Source organism: Bombina bombina, chromosome 3 (assembly GCF_027579735.1).
Source record: "Bombina bombina isolate aBomBom1 chromosome 3, aBomBom1.pri, whole genome shotgun sequence".
Classification (NCBI taxonomy): domain Eukaryota; kingdom Metazoa; phylum Chordata; class Amphibia; order Anura; family Bombinatoridae; genus Bombina; species Bombina bombina.
The window spans coordinates 1256342025-1256362880 of record NC_069501.1 but is presented as its reverse complement, the minus strand read 5'-3'; the positions used below and the strand labels follow the sequence as shown (position 1 = coordinate 1256362880).

Sequence of the window (20856 nt, the reverse complement as noted above, 5' to 3'; positions counted from 1 at the left end):
AAGTGTGAAATCCACTTCAAACTTTAAATAAAAACTTAAATAAACAATCAATTTAGCCCTTAAGAGTGTCCACCAGTTAATAGCCCATAATAAGCCCTTTATTCTATCTGAGTCTAAGAAAATGGCTTACCGATCCCCATGAGGGAAAATGACAGCCTTCCAGCATTACACAGTCTTGTTAGAAAAATGTCTAGTCATACCTTGAGCAGAAAAGTCTGCAAACTGTTCCCCCCCAACTGAAGTTCTCTAGGCTCAACAGTCCTGCGTGGGAACAGCAATTTATTTTAGTTACTGCTGCTAAAATCATACTCCTCTTTAAAACAGAACTCTTCATCTCTTTCTGTTTCAGAGTAAATAGTACATACCAGTACTATTTTAAAATAAACTCTTGATAGAAGAAATAAAAAACTACAACTAACACCACAAACTCCTCACCATCCCCGTGGAGATGCTGCTTGTTCAGAGCGGCAAGGAGAATGACTGGGGGGCGGAGCCAGAGGGGGAGCTATATGGACAGCTCTTGATGTGTGCTCTCCTTGCCTTTACCTGTAGGGGAGGAGAATATCCCACAAGTAATGGATGACGCCGTGGACCGGACACACCAATGTTGGAGAAATGCAAGTGAAGTCTGTGTTGTGTGATTATTTTATTAGGTTTATAATGCTGTTTAGCAAGTGTTTTTGTTCATTTAACTTAGTTTAATTATAAATTCTGTGTTGTGTGATTATTTTATTAGGTTTATAATGCTGTTTAGTATTTAAAGTCTTAATTTCAAAGCTTTAAAAATAATGTATTAGTTTTACTTATGACAATTTTGAGAGGGGCCTGGAACCTATCTCCCTCACTTCCCATTGACTTACATTATAAACTGGGTTTCAATTTACAACGGTTTCGATTTACAACCATTCCTTCTGGAACCTAACCCCGGCGTAAACTGAGGGCTACTTGTACTTGCTTGCCATCAAGTTTTTGGAAGAAGGTTGCAGCCTTGGGTCTATCAATAAACCCTTATTGATTGAATCAGAATTTTACATGGAATTACATCGGTTTCTCCATCTCCTTGGGACTATTTGAGGACTACATCACTATACCACATAGTGATCACGTTTGTTTTATTTTATTTAGTATTTATATCATTCATTTGGTTTTATTACGTGTAATGCAAGTTTTCACTAATACTTATTAATGTACAATATTATATATACATGACAACATTATATTTTATAACATCAGTGATTAGATTCATTGTGACAATTAAACCACTATTATATATATGTGCATACATATCTCGCTTGTATTTGCACTATTCACTCTTGTATTTTGTCACTACTAGACCTTAGGGATCTTTATCCCCTATTTTAAATTATACTAGTAGGCGCATCTAACTTGATTTTAATACTTTATACATAGTAATTAAAACACTGGTGCACTGAGAATATCTAGCTATGCGTCACATGCAGAGAAAAAGGTTAACATTAAAACCGTGATAACTTTTACTAGAAGCATTTTTTCCAATACATGTAAATTGCAAATATATTAGTATTCAAATATGTAATTCCTCTATGTGCATTTAAGTTTTGACTGGAATGCCGCTTTAAAAAGCAGTCATGTAATTTTATATTTTGCCTAAGTAAGGTTCTCCCCCTCGAGCCTCACCTGGGCTTCCAGACTGCGCACTTGTAAGGTGAGGGTTTTGCAGGTCTGTTCTGCCTCTTTACTCTGTAGCAGCGAGTGCTGCAGCTCCTTGTTGAGTCGCTCTGCTTCCTGCTTGAGATCACCGGTTTCTCTGCGCAACTGCTCCTTTTCCTTTGTGTGCTCTTGCAGTTCTTCCAGCAGCTCCTGGTTCTTCTGCTTCTTGGCGTCATAGTGCAACTTCGCCTTCTCCATCTGACATATAGAGCACCACATTAACACACAGAAACTGTGCACGTACACTGCAAATCCCTGTAAAACACTTATGTAGCTTCTATACTTTCATATATTGTAAAAGCCAAACACATGTCTATGTAAAGGCCTCCCTACAACCTATCACTTGCAGAGTTCACTAATAAAATCATTAGTACTGAGTAAAGTATGGTGTCATCAAGCAAAACAACGCACAATAAGTTAACAAAAGAAACCATAATGAAGACCCCCAGTGATTACCTGTGATTTGTAGTGATCAACTGCCTGATCCTTCTCCTTTAGCTGTGCTTCCAACTCTACCACTTTCTTCTGCTGCAACTCCAAATCTTTAAGAGCTTCGCTGTCTTGAACCTTTCATGGAAAAGGGGTTCAAGAAAGAATCCTTAAACTAACATATCAATCATTTAATTTATCAGTAATGTCCATGAAGACAATCAAATATGTGCAAGGAAGCCCATAAAAAGGGTAGGGCTTATACTCAAACTTAACCCTAAAAGGTAACCAATGTAAGGATGGGCTCACACTCACGCACCGAATGACCAGAAAAGGCAAGGATAGGCTTACACTCATGTACAGAATGACTAGACAGGGCAACCAATATAAGGATGGGCTTACAATCAGACAACAAATGACCATACAAGGCAACCAATGTAAGGATAAGCTTACACACATGCACTGAATGACCAGACAAGATAACCAATACGGATGGGATTACATTCAGGCACCAAATGACAATGCAAGGTAACCAATAAAGGCATGGGCTTACACTTACGCACTGATTGAACAGAACAAGGCAACCAATGTAAAAAACAGAATTTATGTTTACCTGATAAATTACTTTCTCCAACGGTGTGTCCGGTCCACGGCGTCATCCTTACTTGTGGGATATTCTCTTCCCCAACAGGAAATGGCAAAGAGCCCAGCAAAGCTGGTCACATGATCCCTCCTAGGCTCCGCCTTCCCCAGTCATTCGACCGACGTAAAGGAGGAATATTTGCATAGGAGAAATCATATGATACCGTGGTGACTGTAGTTAAAGAAAATAAATCTTCAGACCTGATTAAAAAACCAGGGCGGGCCGTGGACCGGACACACCGTTGGAGAAAGTAATTTATCAGGTAAACATAAATTCTGTTTTCTCCAACATAGGTGTGTCCGGTCCACGGCGTCATCCTTACTTGTGGGAACCAATACCAAAGCTTTAGGACACGGATGATGGGAGGGAGCAAATCAGGTCACCTAGATGGAAGGCACCACGGTTTGCAAAACCTTTCTCCCAAAAATAGCCTCAGAAGAAGCAAAAGTATCAAATTTGTAAAATTTGGTAAAAGTGTGCAGTGAAGACCAAGTCGCTGCCTTACATATCTGATCAACAGAAGCCTCGTTCTTAAAGGCCCATGTGGAAGCCACGGCCCTAGTGGAATGAGCTGTGATTCTTTCAGGAGGCTGCCGTCCGGCAGTCTCATAAGCCAATCTGATGATGCTTTTAAGCCAAAAAGATAGAGAGGTAGAAGTTGCTTTTTGACCTCTCCTTTTACCAGAATAAACAACAAACAAGGAAGATGTTTGTCTGAAATCCTTTGTAGCATCTAAATAGAATTTTAGAGCACGGACAACGTCCAAATTGTGTAACAAACGTTCCTTCTATGAAACTGGATTCGGACACAAAGAAGGTACAACTATCTCCTGGTTAATATTTTTGTTGGAAACAACCTTCGGAAGAAAACCAGGCTCAGTACGTAAAAACCACCTTATCTGCATGGACCAGATAGGGCGGAGAACACTGCAGAGCAGATAACTCAGAAACTCTTCTAGCAGAAGAAATTGCAACCTAAAACAAAACTTTCCAAGATAATAACTTAATATCTATGGAATGTAAGGGTTCAAACGGAACCCCTTGAAGAACTGAAAGAACTAGATTAAGACTCCAGGGAAGAGTCAAAGGTCTGTAAACAGGCTTGATTCTAACCAGAGCCTGAACAAACGCTTAAACGTCTGGCACAGCTGCCAGCCTTTTGTGAAGTAAAACAGATAAAGCAGAGATCTGTCCCTTCAGAGAACTCGCAGAAAATCCTTTCTCCAAACCTTCTTGTAGAAAGGAAAGAATCTTAGGAATTTTTATCCCTTTCCATGGGAATCCTTTAGATTCACACCAACAGATATATTTTTTCCATATATTATGGTAAATTTTTCTAGTTACAGGCTTTCTAGCCTGAATAAGAGTATCTACTACAGAATCTGAAAACCCACGCTTTGATAAAATCAAGCGTTCAAACTCCAAGCAGTCAGTTGGAGGAAAACCAGATTCGGATGTTCAAATGGACCCTGAATAAGAAGGTCCTGTCTCAAAGGTAGCTTCCATGGTGGAGCCGATGACACATTCACCAGGTCTGCATACCAAGTCCTGCGTGGCCACACAGGAACTATCAAGGTCACCGAAGCCCTCTCCAGATTGATCCTGGCTACCAGCCTGGGAATGAGAGGAAACGGTGGGAATACATAAGCTAGGTTGAAGATCCAAGGTGCTACTATTGTATCCAATAGAGTCGCCTTGGGATCCCTGGATTTGGACCTGTAACAAGGGACCATGAAGTTCTGACGAGAGGCCATCAGAACCAAGTCTGGAATGCCCCATAATTGAGTTATTTGGGCAAAGATTTCCAGATGGAGTTCCCACTCCCCCGGATGCTCCTCCATCGCCAGGGAACTCCTTGTTACCCCCTGATGGTTGATATATGTAACAGTCGTCATGATGACTGATTGAAACCTTATGAATTTGGCCTTTGCTAGTCTAGGCCAAGCCTTGAGAGCATTGAATATCGCTCTCAGTTCCATTATGTTTATCGGGAGAAGAGAGTCTTCCCGAAACCATAGACCCTGAGTTTTCAGGGGTTCCCAGACCGCGCCCCAGCCCACCAGACTGGCGTCGGTCGTGACAATGACCTATTCTGGTCTGCGGAAGCTCATTTCCTGTGACAGGTTGTCCAGGGTCAGCCACCAACGGAGTGAATCTCTGGTTATTTGATCTACTTGTATCGTCGGAGACAAGACTGTATAATCCCCATTCCACTGTCTGAGCATGCCCAGGTGCAATGGTCTTAGATGAATTCGTGCAAAAGGAACTATGTCCATTGCCGCGACCATCAACCCTATTACTTCCATGGACTGCGCTATGGAAGGAATAAGAACAGAATGAAGTACCTGACAAGAGCTTAGAAGTTTTGATTTTCTGGCCTCTGTCAGAAAAACCTTCATTTCTAAGGAAACTATTATTGTTCCCAAGAAGGGAACTCTTGTTGACGGGGACAGAGAACTTTTTTCTATGTTCACTTTCCACCTGTGAGATCTGAGAAAGGCTAGGACAATGTCCGTATGAGCCCTTGCTTTTGACAGAGACGACACCTGAATCAGGATGTCGTCCAAGTAAGGTACGACTGCAATGCCCCTTGGTCTTAGCACCGCTAGAAGGGACCCTAGTACCCTTGTGAAAATCCTTGGAGCAGTGGCTAATCCGAATGGAAGTGCCACAGGTAATGCTTGTCCAGAAAGGCGAACCTTAGGAACCGAAAATGTTCCTTGTGGATAGGAATACGTAGGTACGCATCCTTCAAGTCCACCGTGGTCATGAATTGACCTTCCTGGATGGTAGAAAGGATCGTTCGAATGGTTTCCATTTTGAATGATGAAACCCTTAGAAACTTGTTTAGAATCTTGAGATCTAAAATAGGTCTGAATGTTCCCTCTTATTTGGGAATTATGAACAGGTTGGAGTAAAAACCCATCCCTTGTTCTCCTAATGGAACAGGATGAATCACTCCCATGCTTAACAGGTCTTCTACACAGTGTAAGAATGCCTGTTCGAAGATAATTGAGACCCGTGGAACCTTCCCCTTGGGAGTAGTTCCCTGAATTCCAGGAGATAACCTTGAGAAACTATTTCTAGCGCCCAAGGATCCTGAACATCTCTTGCCCCAACCTGAGCAAAGAGAGAAAGTCTGCCCCCCACCAGATCCTTCCCAGATCGGGGGCCAACACTTCATGCTGTTTTGGTAGCAGTGGCAGGTGACTTGGCCTGCTTACCCTTGTTCCAGCCTTGCATCGGCCTCCAGGCTGGCTTGGTTTGAGAAGTATTACCCTCTTGCTTAGAGGGTGTAGAATTTGAGGCTGGTCCGTTTCTGCGAAAGGGACGAAAATTTGGCTTATTTTTAGCCTTAAAAGACCTATCCTGTGGGAGGGCGTGGCCCTTTCCCCCAGTGATGTCTGAAATAATCTCTTTCAAGTCAGGGCCAAACAGTGTTTTACCCTTGAAAGGGATGTTAAGCAAAAGCGCTCTGCGCGCCACGATAGCAAACCCTGAATTATTCGCCGCTAATCTAGCTAATTGCAAAGCGGCATCTAAAATAAAAAAGAGTTAGCCAATTTAAGAGCTTGAACTCTGTCCAAAACCACCTCGTACGAAGATTCTTTATTAAGCGACTTTTCTAGTTCTTCGAACCAGAAACACGCAGCTGTAGTGACAGGAACAATGCATGAAATTGGTTGTAGAAGGTAACCTTGCTGAACAAACATCTTTTTAAGCAAACCCTCTAACCTTTAATCCATAGGATCTTGAAAGCACAACTATCTTCTATAGGAATAGAAGTGCGTTTGTTTAGAGTAGAAACCGCCCCCTCGACCTTGGGGACTGTATGCTATAAGTCCTTTCTGGGGTCGACTATAGGAAACTAATTTCTTAAATATAGGGGGAGGACAAAGGGTATGCCGGGCCTTTCCCACTCCTTATTTACTATGTCCGCCACCCGCTTGGGTATAGGAAAAACATCGGGGGGCACCGGAACCTCTAGGAACTTGTCCATCTTACCTAATTTCTCTGGAATGACCAAATTGTCACAATCATCCAGAGTAGATAATACCTCCTTAAGTAGTGCGTGGAGATGTTGAAATTTAAATTTAAAAGTTACAATATCAGGTTCTGCTTGTTGAGAAATTTTCCCTGAATCTGAAATTTCTCCCTCAGACAAAACCTCCCTCCTGGCCCCTTCAGATAGGTGTGAGGGTATGTCAGAAAAGATATCATCAGCGTCCTCTTGCTCCTCAGTGTTTAAAACAGAGCAATCACGCTTTCTCTGATAAGTAGGCATTTTGGAAAAAAATGCATGCAATAGAATTATCCATTACAGCCATTAATTGTTGTATGGTAATAAGTATTGGCGCACTAGATGTACTAGGGGCCTCTTGTGTGGGCAAAACTGGTGTAGACACAGAAGTGGATGATGCAGTACCATGCTTACTCCCCTCATTAGAGGAATCATCTTGGGCAATATATCTATGGCATTATTATCCCTACTTTGTTTGGACATTATGACACAAATATATCACATATATTTAAAAGGGGGGTACATTGGCTTTCATACATATAGAACATCGTTATCTGATGGTTCAGACATGTTAAACAGGCTTAAACTTGTTAACAAAGCACAAAAAACGTTTTACAATAAAACCGTTACTGTCCCTTTAAATTTTAAACTGAACACACTTTATTACTGAATATGTGAAAAAGTATGAAGGAATTGTTCAAATTTCACCAAAATTTCACCACAGTAACTTAAAGCCTTAAAAGTATTGCACACCAAATTTGAAAGCTTTAACCCTTAAAATAACGGAACCGGAGCCGTTTTTACATTTAACCCCTATACAGTCCCAGGTATCTGCTTTGCTGAGACCCAACCAAGCCCAGAGGGGAATACGATACCAAATGATGCCTTCTATAAGCTTTTTCAGTGGTTCTTAGCTCCTCACACATGCATCTGCATGCCATGCTTTCCAAAAACAACTGCGCATTAGAGGCGCGAAAATGAGGCTCTGTCTATGACTAGAAAAGGCCCCCAGTGAAAAAGGTGTCCAATACAGTGCCTGCCGTTTTTATTAAAACAATCCCCAAGATTTAACAACTATTAAAAGTAACAATCTGCCAAATATACTTAGTAAAGTAATCGTTTTAGCCCAGAAAAATGTCTACCAGTTTTTTAAGCCCTAATGAAGCCCTTTATTCTTTTACTTAAACAAAGAAAATGGCTTACCGGTTCCCATAGGGAAAATGACAGCTTCCAGCATTACCGAGTCTTGTTAGAAATGTGTCATACCTCAAGCAGCAAAAGTCTGCTCACTGTTTCCCCCAACTGAAGTTAATTCCTCTCAACAGTCCTGTGTGGAAACAGCCATCGATTTTAGTAACGGTTGCTAAAATCATTTTCCTCTTACAAACAGAAATCTTCATCTCTATCCTGTTTCAGAGTAAATAGTACATACCAGCACTATTTTAAAATAACAAACTCTTGATTGAAGAATAAAAACTACATTTAAACACCAAAAAACTCTAAGCCATCTCCGTGGAGATGTTGCCTGTACAACGGCAAAGAGAATGACTGGGGAAGGCGGAGCCTAGGAGGGATCATGTGACCAGCTTTGCTGGGCTCTTTGCCATTTCCTGTTGGGGAAGAGAATATCCCACAAGTAAGGATGACGCCGTGGACCGGACACACCTATGTTGGAGAAATGAGCTTACACTCAGGCACTGAATGACCATGCAAGGCCACCAATGTAAGAATGGGCTTATACTCGCAGACTAAAAAACCATGCAAGGCCACCAATGTAAGAATGGGGTTACGCTCACTGATTGAAAATACCATGCAAAGCAATCAGTGCAAGGGTGAGATTACACTCACGTACTAAATGAGCATACAAGGCAATCAGTGTAAGGATGAGATTACACTCGCGCACTAAATGAGCATACAAGGCAATCAGTATAAGGATGAGATTATACTCACACACTAAATGAACATACAAGGCAATCAGTGTAAGGATAAGATTACACTCATGCACTAAATGAACATACAAGGCAATCAGTGTAAGGATGAGATTACACTCACGCACTAAATGAGCATACAAGGCAATCAGTGTAAGGATGAGATTACACTCACACACTAAATGAACATACAAGGCAATCAGATTAAGGATGAGATTACACTCACACACTAAATGAGCATACAATGCAATCAGTGTAAGGATAAGATTACACTCATGCACTAAATGAACATACAAGGCAATCAAAGTAAGGATGAGATTACACTCACGCACTAAATGAACATACAATGCAATCAGTGTAAGGATAAGATTACACTCATGCACTAAATGAACATACAAGGCAATCAATGTAAGGCTGAGATTACACTCACGCACTAAATGAACATACAAGGCAATCAGTGTAAGGATGAGATTACACTCACACTAAAGTAACATACAAGGCAATCAATGTAAGGATGAGATTACACTCACACACTAAATGAACATACAAGGCAATCAGTGTAAGGATGAGATTACACTCACACACTAAATGAACATACAAGGCAATCAGTGTAAGGATGAGATTACACTCACACACTAAATGAACACACAAGGCAATCAGTGTAAGGATGAGATTACACTCACGCACTAAATGAGCATACAAGGCAATCAGTGTAAGGGTGAGATTACACTCACACACTAAATGAACATACAAGGCAATCAGTGTAAGGATGAGATTACACTCACACACTAAATGAACATACAAGGCAATCGGTGTAAGGCTGAGATTACACTCACGTACTAAATGAGCATACAAGGCAATCAGTGTAAGGATGAGATTACACTCACGTACTAAATGAGCATACAAGGCAATCAGTGTAAGGATAAGATTACACTCACGCACTAAATGAACACACAAGGCAATCAGAGCAAGGATGAGATTACACTCATGCACTAAATGAACACACAAGGCAATCGGTGTAAGGCTGCGATTACACTCACACACTAAATGAACATACAAGGCAATCAGTGTAAGGATGAGATTACACTCACACACTAAATGAGCATACAAGGCAATCAGTGTAAGGATGAGATTACACTCATGCACTAAATGAACATACAAGGCAATCAGTGTAAGGATGAGATTACACTCACGCACTAAATGAGCATACAAGGCAATCAGTGTAAGGATGAGATTACACTCACACACTAAACGAACATACAAGGCAATTGGTGTAAGGATAAAATTACACTCACACACTAAATGAACAAACAAAGGCAATCAGAGTAAGGATGAGATTACACTCACACACTAAATGAACACACAAGGCAATCAGTATAAGGATAAGATTACACTCACACACTAAATGAACACACAAGGCAATCAATGTAAGGCTGAGATTACACTCACGGACTAAATGAACATACAAGGCAATCAATGTAAGGATGAGATTACACTCACGGACTAAATGAACATACAAGGCAATCAGTGTAAGGATGAGATTACACTCACACACTAAATGAACATACAAGGCAATCAATATAAGGATAAGATTACACTCACGCACTAAATGAACACACAAGGCAATCAGAGTAAGGATGAGATTACACTCACGCACTAAATGAACACACAAGGCAATCAGAGTAAGGATGAGATTACACTCACACACTAAATGAACATACAAGGCAATCGGTGTAAGGATGAGATTACACTCATGCACTAAATGAGCATACAAGGCAATCGGTGTAAGGATGAGATTACACTCACGCACTAAATGAACATACAAGGCAATCAATGTAAGGATGAGATTACACTCACGCACTAAATGAACATACAAGGCAATCAATGTAAGGATGAGATTACACTCACGCACTAAATGAACATACAAGGCAATCAGTGTAAGGATGAGATTACACTCACGTACTAAATGAGCATACAAGGCAATCAGTGTAAGGGTGAGATTACACACACACTAAATGAACATACAAGGCAATCAGTGTAAGGATGAGATTACACTCACACACTAAATGAGCATACAAGGCAATCAGTGTAAGGCTGAGATTACACTCATGCACTAAATGAACACACAAGGCAATCAGTGTAAGGCTGAGATTACACTCACACACTAAATGAACATACAAGGCAATCAGTGTAAGGATGAGATTACACTCACACACTAAATGAACATACAAGGCAATCAGTGTAAGGATGAGATTACACTCATGCACTAAATGAACACACAAGGCAATCAGTGTAAGGCTGAGATTACACTCACACACTAAATGAACATACAAGGCAATCAGTGTAAGGATGAGATTACACTCACGCACTAAATGAACATACAAGGCAATCAGTGTAAGGATGAGATTACACTCACGTACTAAATGAGCATACAAGGCAATCAGTGTAAGGGTGAGATTACACTCACACACTAAATGAACATACAAGGCAATCAGTGTAAGGATGAGATTACACTCACGCACTAAATGAACAAACAAGGCAATCAGAGTAAGGATGAGATTACACTCACACACTAAATGAACACACAAGGCAATCAGTGTAAGGATAATATTACACTCACGCACTAAATGAACATACAAGGCAATCAGAGTAAGGATGAGATTACACTCACGCACTAAATGAACATACAAGGCAATCAGTGTAAGGATGAGATTACACTCACACACTAAATGAACATACAAGGCAATCAGTGTAAGGATGAGATTACACTCACGCACTAAATGAGCATACAAGGCAATCAGTGTAAGGATAAAATTACACTCACGCACTAAATGAACATACAAAGCAATCAGTGTAAGGATAAAATTACACTCACGCTCTAAATGAGCATACAAGGCAATCAGTGTAAGGATGAGATTACACTCACGCACTAAATGAACAAACAAGGCAATCAGTGTAAGGGTGAGATTACACTCACGCACTAAATGAACATACAAAGCAATCAGTGTAAGGATAAAATTACACTCACGCACTAAATGAACATACAAGGCAATCAGTATAAGGATGAGATTACACTCACGCACTAAATGAACACACAAGGCAATCAGAGTAAGGATGAGATTACACTCACACACTAAATGAACATACAAGGCAATCAGAGTAAGGATAAAACTACACTCACACACTAAATGAACAAACAAGGCAATCAGTGTAAGGATGAGATTACACTCACGCTCTAAATGAGCATACAAGGCAATCAGTGTAAGGATGAGATTACACTCACGCACTAAATGAGCATACAAAGCAATCAGTGTAAGGATAAAATTACACTCACGCACTAAATGAGCATACAAGGCAATCAGTCTAAGGATGAGATTACACTCACGCACTAAATGAACACACAAGGCAATCAGTGTAAGGATGAGATTACACTCACGCACTAAATGAACATACAAGGCAATCAGTGTAAGGATGAGATTACACTCACGCACTAAATGAACACACAAGGCAATCAGTGTAAGGATGAGATTACACTCACGCACTAAATGAACACACAAGGCAATCAGTGTAAGGATGAGATTACACTCACGCACTAAATGAACATACAAGGCAATCAGTGTAAGGATGAGATTACACTCACGCTCTAAATGAGCATACAAGGCAATCAGTGTAAGGATGAGATTACACTCACGCACTAAATGAGCATGCAAGGCCAACAGTGTAAGGATGAGATTACACTCACGCACTAAATGAACATACAAAGCAATCAGTGTAAGGATAAAATTACACTCACGCACTAAATGAGCATACAAGGCAATCAGTGTAAGGATGAGATTACACTCACGCACTAAATGAACACACAAGGCAATCAGAGTAAGGATAAAACTACACTCACACACTAAATGAACATACAAAGCAATCAGTGTAAGGATAAAATTACACTCACGCACTAAATGAGCATACAAGGCAATCAGTGTAAGGATGAGATTACACTCACGCACTAAATGAACATACAAGGCAATCAGTGTAAGGATAAAATTACACTCACGCACTAAATGAGCATACAAGGCAATCAGTGTAAGGGTGAGATTACACTCACGCACTAAATGAACAAACAAGGCAATCAGTGTAAGGGTGAGATTACACTCACGCACTAAATGAACATACAAAGCAATCAGTGTAAGGATAAAATTACACTCACGCACTAAATGAACATACAAGGCAATCAGTATAAGGATGAGATTACACTCACGCACTAAATGAACACACAAGGCAATCAGAGTAAGGATGAGATTACACTCACGCACTTAATGAGCATACAAGGCAATCAGTGTAAGGATGAGATTACACTCACACACTAAATGAACATACAAGGCAATCAGAGTAGGGATAAAACTACACTCACACACTAAATGAACAAACAAGGCAATCAGTGTAAGGATGAGATTACACTCACGCTCTAAATGAGCATACAAGGCAATCAGTGTAAGGATGAGATTACACTCACGCACTAAATGAGCATACAAAGCAATCAGTGTAAGGATAAAATTACACTCACGCACTAAATGAGCATACAAGGCAATCAGTGTAAGGATGAGATTACACTCACGCACTAAATGAACACACAAGGCAATCAGTGTAAGGATGAGATTACACTCACGCACTAAATGAACATACAAGGCAATCAGTGTAAGGATGAGATTACACTCACGCTCTAAATGAGCATACAAGGCAATCAGTGTAAGGATGAGATTACACTCACGCACTAAATGAGCATGCAAGGCCAACAGTGTAAGGATGAGATTACACTCACGCACTAAATGAACATACAAAGCAATCAGTGTAAGGATAAAATTACACTCACGCACTAAATGAGCATACAAGGCAATCAGTGTAAGGATGAGATTACACTCACGCACTAAATGAACACACAAGGCAATCAGAGTAAGGATAAAACTACACTCACACACTAAATGAACATACAAAGCAATCAGTGTAAGGATAAAATTACACTCACGCACTAAATGAGCATACAAGGCAATCAGTGTAAGGATGAGATTACACTCACGCACTAAATGAACACACAAGGCAATCAGTGTAAGGATGAGATTACACTCACGCACTAAATGAACATACAAGGCAATCAGAGTAAGGATAAAACTACACTCACACACTAAATGAACATACAAGGCAATCAGAGTAAGGATAAAACTACACTCACACACTAAATGAACAAACAAGGCAATCAGAGTAAGGATAAAACTACACTCACACACTAAATGAACAAACAAGGCAATCAGAGTAAGGATGAGATTACACTCACACACTAAATGAACATACAAGGCAATCAGAGTAAGGATAAAATTACACTCACGCACTAAATGAACAAACAAGGCAATCAGTGTAAGGATGAGATTACATTCACGCACTAAATGAACATACAAGGCAATCAGAGTAAGGATAAAATTACACTCACACACTAAATGAACATACAAGGCAATCAGAGTAAGGATAAAATTACACTCACGCACTAAATGAACAAACAAGGCAATCGGTGTAAGGATGAGATTACACTCACGCACTAAATGAGCATACAAGGCAATCAGTGTAAGGATGAGATTACACTCATGCACTAAATGAACATACAAGGCAATCAGTGTAAGGCTGAGATTACACTCACCCACTAAATGAACATACAAGGCAATCAGTGTAAGGCTGAGATTACACTCACCCACTAAATGAGCATACAAGGCAATCAGTGTAAGGATGAGATTACACTCACGCACTAAATGAGCATACAAGGCAATCAGTATAAGGATAAGATTACACTCACGCACTAAATGAACATACAAGGCAATCAGTGTAAGGATGAGATTACACTCATGCACTAAATGAACATACAGGGCAATCAGTATAAGGATGAGATTACACTCACACACTAAATGAACATACAAGGCAATCAGTGTAAGGATGAGATTACACTCATGCACTAAATGAACATACAGGGCAATCAGTATAAGGATAAGATTACACTCACACACTAAATGAACATACAAGGCAATCAGTGTAAGGATGAGATTACACTCATGCACTAAATGAACATACAGGGCAATCAGTATAAGGATGAGATTACACTCACGCACTAAATGAACATACAAGGCAATCAATGTAAGGCTGAGATTACACTCACGCACTAAATGAGCATACAAGGCAATCAGTATAAGGATGAGATTACACTCACACACTAAATGAACATACAAGGCAATCAGAGTAAGGATGAGATTACACTCACGCACTAAATGAGCATACAAGGCAATCAGTGTAAGGATGAGATTACACTCACACACTAAATGAACATACAAGGCAATCAGTGTAAGGCTGAGATTACACTCACGCACTAAATGAACATACAAGGCAATCAGTGTAAGGCTGAGATTACACTCATGCACTAAATGAACATACAAGGCAATCAGTGTAAGGCTGCGATTACACTCGCGCACTAAATGAGCATACAAGGCAATCAGTGTAAGGATGAGATTACACTCACGCACTAAATGAGCATACAAGGCAATCAGTGTAAGGATAAGATTGTACTCACACACTAAATGAACATACAAGGCAATCAGTGTAAGGATGAGATTACACTCACGCACTAAATGAGCATACAAGGCAATCAGTATAAGGTTGAGATTACACTCATGCACTAAATGAACATACAAGGCAATCAGAGTAAGGATGAGATTACACTCATGCACTAAATGAACATACAAGGCAATCAGTGTAAGGATGAGATTACACTCACGGACTAAATGAACACACAAGGCAATCGGTGTAAGGCTGAGATTACACTCGCGCACTAAATGAACATACAAGGCAATCAGTGTAAGGCTGAGATTACACTCACACACTAAATGAACATACAAGGCAATCAGAGTAAGGATGAGATTACACTCACGCACTAAATGAGCATACAAGGCAATCAGTATAAGGATAAGATTACACTCACGCACTAAATGAACATACAAGGCAATCAGTGTAAGGATGAGATTACACTCACACACTAAATGAACATACAAGGCAATCAGTGTAAGGATGAGATTACACTCACGCACTAAATGAGCATACAAGGCAATCAGTGTAAGGATGAGATTACACTCACACACTAAATGAACATACAAGGCAATCAGTATAAGGATGAGATTACACTCACACACTAAATGAACATACAAGGCAATCAGTATAAGGATGAGATTACACTCACACACTAAATGAACATACAAGGCAATCAGTGCAAGGATGAGATTACACTCACGCACTAAATGAACACACAAGGCAATCAGTGTAAGGATGAGATTACACTCACGCACTAAATGAACACACAAGGCAATCAGTGTAAGGATAAAATTACACTCACGCACTAAATGAGCATACAAGGCAATCAGTGTAAGGATGAGATTACACTCACGCACTAAATGAACACACAAGGCAATCAGTGTAAGGATGAGATTACACTCACGCACTAAATGAGCATACAAGGCAATCAGTGTAAGGATAAGATTACACTCACACACTAAATGAACATACAAGGCAATCAGTGTAAGGCTGAGATTACACTCACGCACTAAATGAACATACAAGGCAATCAGTGTAAGGCTGAGATTACACTCATGCACTAAATGAACATACAAGGCAATCAGTGTAAGGCTGCGATTACACTCGCGCACTAAATGAGCATACAAGGCAATCAGTGTAAGGATGAGATTACACTCACGCACTAAATGAGCATACAAGGCAATCAGTGTAAGGATAAGATTGTACTCACACACTAAATGAACATACAAGGCAATCAGTGTAAGGATGAGATTACACTCACGCACTAAATGAGCATACAAGGCAATCAGTATAAGGTTGAGATTACACTCATGCACTAAATGAACATACAAGGCAATCAGAGTAAGGATGAGATTACACTCATGCACTAAATGAACATACAAGGCAATCAGTGTAAGGCTGAGATTACACTCACGGACTAAATGAACACACAAGGCAATCGGTGTAAGGCTGAGATTACACTCGCGCACTAAATGAACATACAAGGCAATCAGTGTAAGGCTGAGATTACACTCATGCACTAAATGAACATACAAGGCAATCAGTGTAAGGCTGAGATTACACTCACGCACTAAATGAACATACAAGGCAATCAGAGTAAGGATGAGATTACACTCACGCACTTAATGAGCATACAAAGAAATCCGTATAAGGATGAGATTACACTCACACAAAATAAGTGGATATCGAGCAAGCAAGACAGCTATTTAGGTGATGGGTTAGCAAATGCTAAAGTGAGCAGGAAACGCAAGTAAAAGAGTGAATTTACAGACCTGACTGTGTTAGAGGGTGTATGTGATGTAATAAAGCTAAACCCACCAATAGAAATGTGCACAAGACTTTTATACCTTCAGCTTTTGCTGTTGAGACGTTATGGTCTTCTCATGCTGATGCAACTGCTTGTTCAGCTCCTGCACCTATGGAATAAAATTAAAAAAAACGCATAGCTGTGGGAGGATAGAAATGTGAGTCAGGCTCATCTGTAAATGTTTTTCCTTTTATTTCTGTCACTGTTGTATAAATATGTATTACAAATCATATCATGGAAATATTAACATGTCCGTGCAGCCTTCATATATGTAGCATTTTATATTAGCCTCTTGTAATAAGTAGTTACTATATAAGTGTGTGGTAGCGCTACAGCTGGATAACTAAGTTACTCCGGAGTTTCATTAAAAAAAAACATTTGTAGTTAATAAAACATTTGTTAATATTATGAGAAAACATTTTTGTCTTCACACAGAAAGCCAAAAATGTTAATATAAAAATAAAAAAAGATCAATAACTTGCTAAATATTAGTCTTTTGGCCAACAATAAAGTGGGTTAAAGTATTTGATCAAACATAAGCTGCAAGGACAGAGTAATTCCTGGTATTAGAGGTCCATCCCTATCTTTTACAAATTGTTATTTTACTACTAAAATTCACTGGCATAAAGAAAAAGGAAAAGCATTTTTCAAGTTGGGCTCATTAAAAACAGAATTTATGCTTACCTGATAAATTTCTCTCTCTTACGGTGTATCCAGTCCACGGATTCATCCTTACTTGTGGGATATTCTCATTCCCTACAGGAAGTGGCAAAGAGAGCACACAGCAAAGCTGTCCATATAGCTCCCCTCAGGCTCCGCCCCCCCAGTCATTCGACCGACGGTTAGGAGAAAAAGGAGAACCATAGTGTGCAGTGGTGACTGTAGTTTTACAAAAAATAAATTTGAACCTGACTTAATTGCCAGGGTGGGCCGTGGACTGGATACACCGTAAGAGAAAGAAATTTATCAGGTAAGCATAAATTCTGTTTTCTCTTACATTGGTGTATCCAGTCCACGGATTCATCCTTACTTGTGGGAACCAATACCAAAGCTTTAGAACACGGATGAAGGGAGGGAACAAGTCAGGTAACCTAAACGGAAGGCACCACTACTTGCAAAACCTTTCTCCCAAAAAATAGCCTCCGAAGAAGCAAAAGTATTGAATTTCTAAAATTTGGCAAAAGTATGCAGTGAAGACCAAGTCGCTGCTTTACAAATCTGTTCAACAGAAGCCTCATTCTTGAAAGCCCATGTGGAAGCCACAGCTCTGGTGGAAAGAGCTGTAATTCGTTCAGGAGGCTGCTTTCCAGCAGTCTCATAAGTCAATCGGATAATGCTTTTCAGCCAAAAGGAAAGAGAGGAAGCGATAGCTTTTTGACCTCTCCTCTTACCAGAATAGACAACAAACAAGGATGACGTGTCTCTGAAATCTTTAGTTGCTTTTAAATAGAATTTTAAAGCACGAACCACATCAAGATTGTGTAACAGCCGTTCCTTCTTAGAAGGAACAATGATTTCCTGGTTAATATTCTTATTAGAAACCACTTTCGGAAGGAAACCAGTTTTTGTACGCAAAACAACCTTATCTGCATGAAACACCAGATAGGGTAAATTACACTGCAAAGCAGACAATTCTGTAACTCTTCGAGCAGAAGAAATAGTTACCAAAAACAAAACTTTCCAAGATAATCACTTAATATCTATTGAATGTAAAGGTTCAAACGGAACCCCTTGAAGGACTGAAAGAACTAAATTTAGACTCCATGGAGGAGCCACAGGTTTATAGACAGGCTTGATTCTGACTAAAGCCTATGCAAACGCTTGAACGTCTGGTACTTCCGCCAGACGCCTGTGTAACAATAGACAGAGCAGATATCTGTCCCTTTAAGGAACTAGCTGACAATCCTTTCTCCAATCCTTCTTGGAGAAATGACAAAATCCTAGGAATCCTAATCTTACTCCACGAGTAACCCTTGGATTCAAACCAACAAAGATATTTCCGCCATATCTTATGGTAAAATTTTCCTGGTGACAGGCTTTCTAGCCTGGATCAAAGTATCTATAACTGATCCAGAGAACCCACGCTTAGCTAGAATTAAGCGTTCAATCTCCAAGCAGTCAGTTGCAGAGAACTAGATTTGGATGCTTGAATGGATCTTGAATTAGAAGATCCTGCCTCGATGGCAGTGTCCATGGTGGAACAGATGACATGTCCACTAGGTCTGCATACCAAGTCCTGCGTGGCCACGCAGGCGCTATCAAAATTACTGAAGCATTCTCCTGTTTGATTCTGGCTAACAGACGAGGGAGAAGGGGAAAAGGTGGAAAAACATAAGCCAGATTGAAGGACCAAGGCGCTACTAGAGCATCTATCGATGCCGCCTTGGGGTCCCTGGACCTGGATCCGTAAAGAGAAAGTTTGGAGTTCTGACGGGACGCCATCAGATCCAACTCTGGAATACCCCATAGCTGGGTAAGCTGAGCAAAAACCTCCGGAAGGAGTTCCCACTCCCCCGGGTGAAAAGTCTGACGACTCAGAAAATCCGCCTCCCAGTTGTCTATTCCTGGGATGTGAATTGCAGATAGATGGCAGGAGTGATCCTCCGCCCATTTGATGATCTTGGATACTTCCTTCATCGCTAGGGAACTCTTTGTTCCTCCCTGATGATTGATGTACGCTACAGTCGTGATGTTGCCCGACTGAAACCTGATGAACCTGGCCTCCGCTGGTTGAGGCCATGCCTGGAGCGTGTTGAATATTGCTCTCAGTTCCAAAATGTTTATAGGGAGAAGAGACTCTTCCCGAGACCATAGGCCCTGAGCTTTCAGGGAGTCCCAGACCGCACCCCAGCCAAACAGACTGGAATCGGTCGTGACAATGATCCACTCTGGTCTGCGGAAGCATATTCCCTGAGACAGGTGATCCTGAGACAACCACCAGAGAAGATAATCTCTGGTTTTCTGGTCCATTTGTATCTAAGGAGACAATCTGCATAATCCCCATTCCACAGCTTGAGCATGCACAGCTGCAGTGGTCTGAGATGAATTCTGGCAAAGGGAACAACGTCCATTGCCGCAACCATTAACCCGATTACCTCCATGCACTGAGCCACAGAAGGTCGAGGAAAAGAATGAAGAACTCGGCAAGTAGTTAAAAGTTTTAACTTCCTGACCTCCGTCAGAAATATTTTCATTTCTACCGAGTCTATTAGCGTTCCCAGGAAGGGAACCCTTGTGAGCGGGGACAGAGAACTTTTTTCGATGTTCACCTTCCAGCCGTGAGACCTTAGAAAGGCCAGAACTATTTCTGTATGAGCCTTGGCTCTTTGAAAAGTCGACGCCTGAATTAATATGTCGTTCAGATAAGGTGCTACCGCAATGCCCCGCGGTCTTAGTACCGTTAGAATGGACCCTAGCACCTTTGTGAAAATTCTTGTCCAGAAAGGCGAACCTTAGGAACTGATGGTGATCTTTGTGGATCGGAATATGTAGGTATGCATCCTTTAAATCCACGGTAGTCATATATTGATCTTCCTGGATCAATGGTAAGATTGTCCGAATGGTTTCCATTTTTAATGATGGAACTCTGAGGAATTTGTTAAGAATTTTTAAATCCAGGATTGGCCTGAAAGTTCCTTCCTTTTTGGGAACTACAAACAGGTTTGAGTAAAAACCCAGTCCTTGCTCTGCAGTTGGAACTGGGTGTATCACTCCCATCTTTAGAAGA

General features: G+C 40.5%; 1 protein-coding gene across 1 annotated transcript in view; it reads right to left on the bottom strand.

Moving 5' to 3' along the window:
• NUMA1 (nuclear mitotic apparatus protein 1) overlaps positions 1–20856 on the bottom strand; it is a gene marked incomplete in the record, with an annotated part of 309504 nt that overhangs the window by 140260 nt on the left and 148388 nt on the right. The window contains 3 exon segments of the mRNA XM_053708792.1: positions 1657–1887; positions 2146–2256; positions 17170–17238. Coding sequence (XP_053564767.1) covers positions 1657–1887; positions 2146–2256; positions 17170–17238 — 411 coding nt within the window.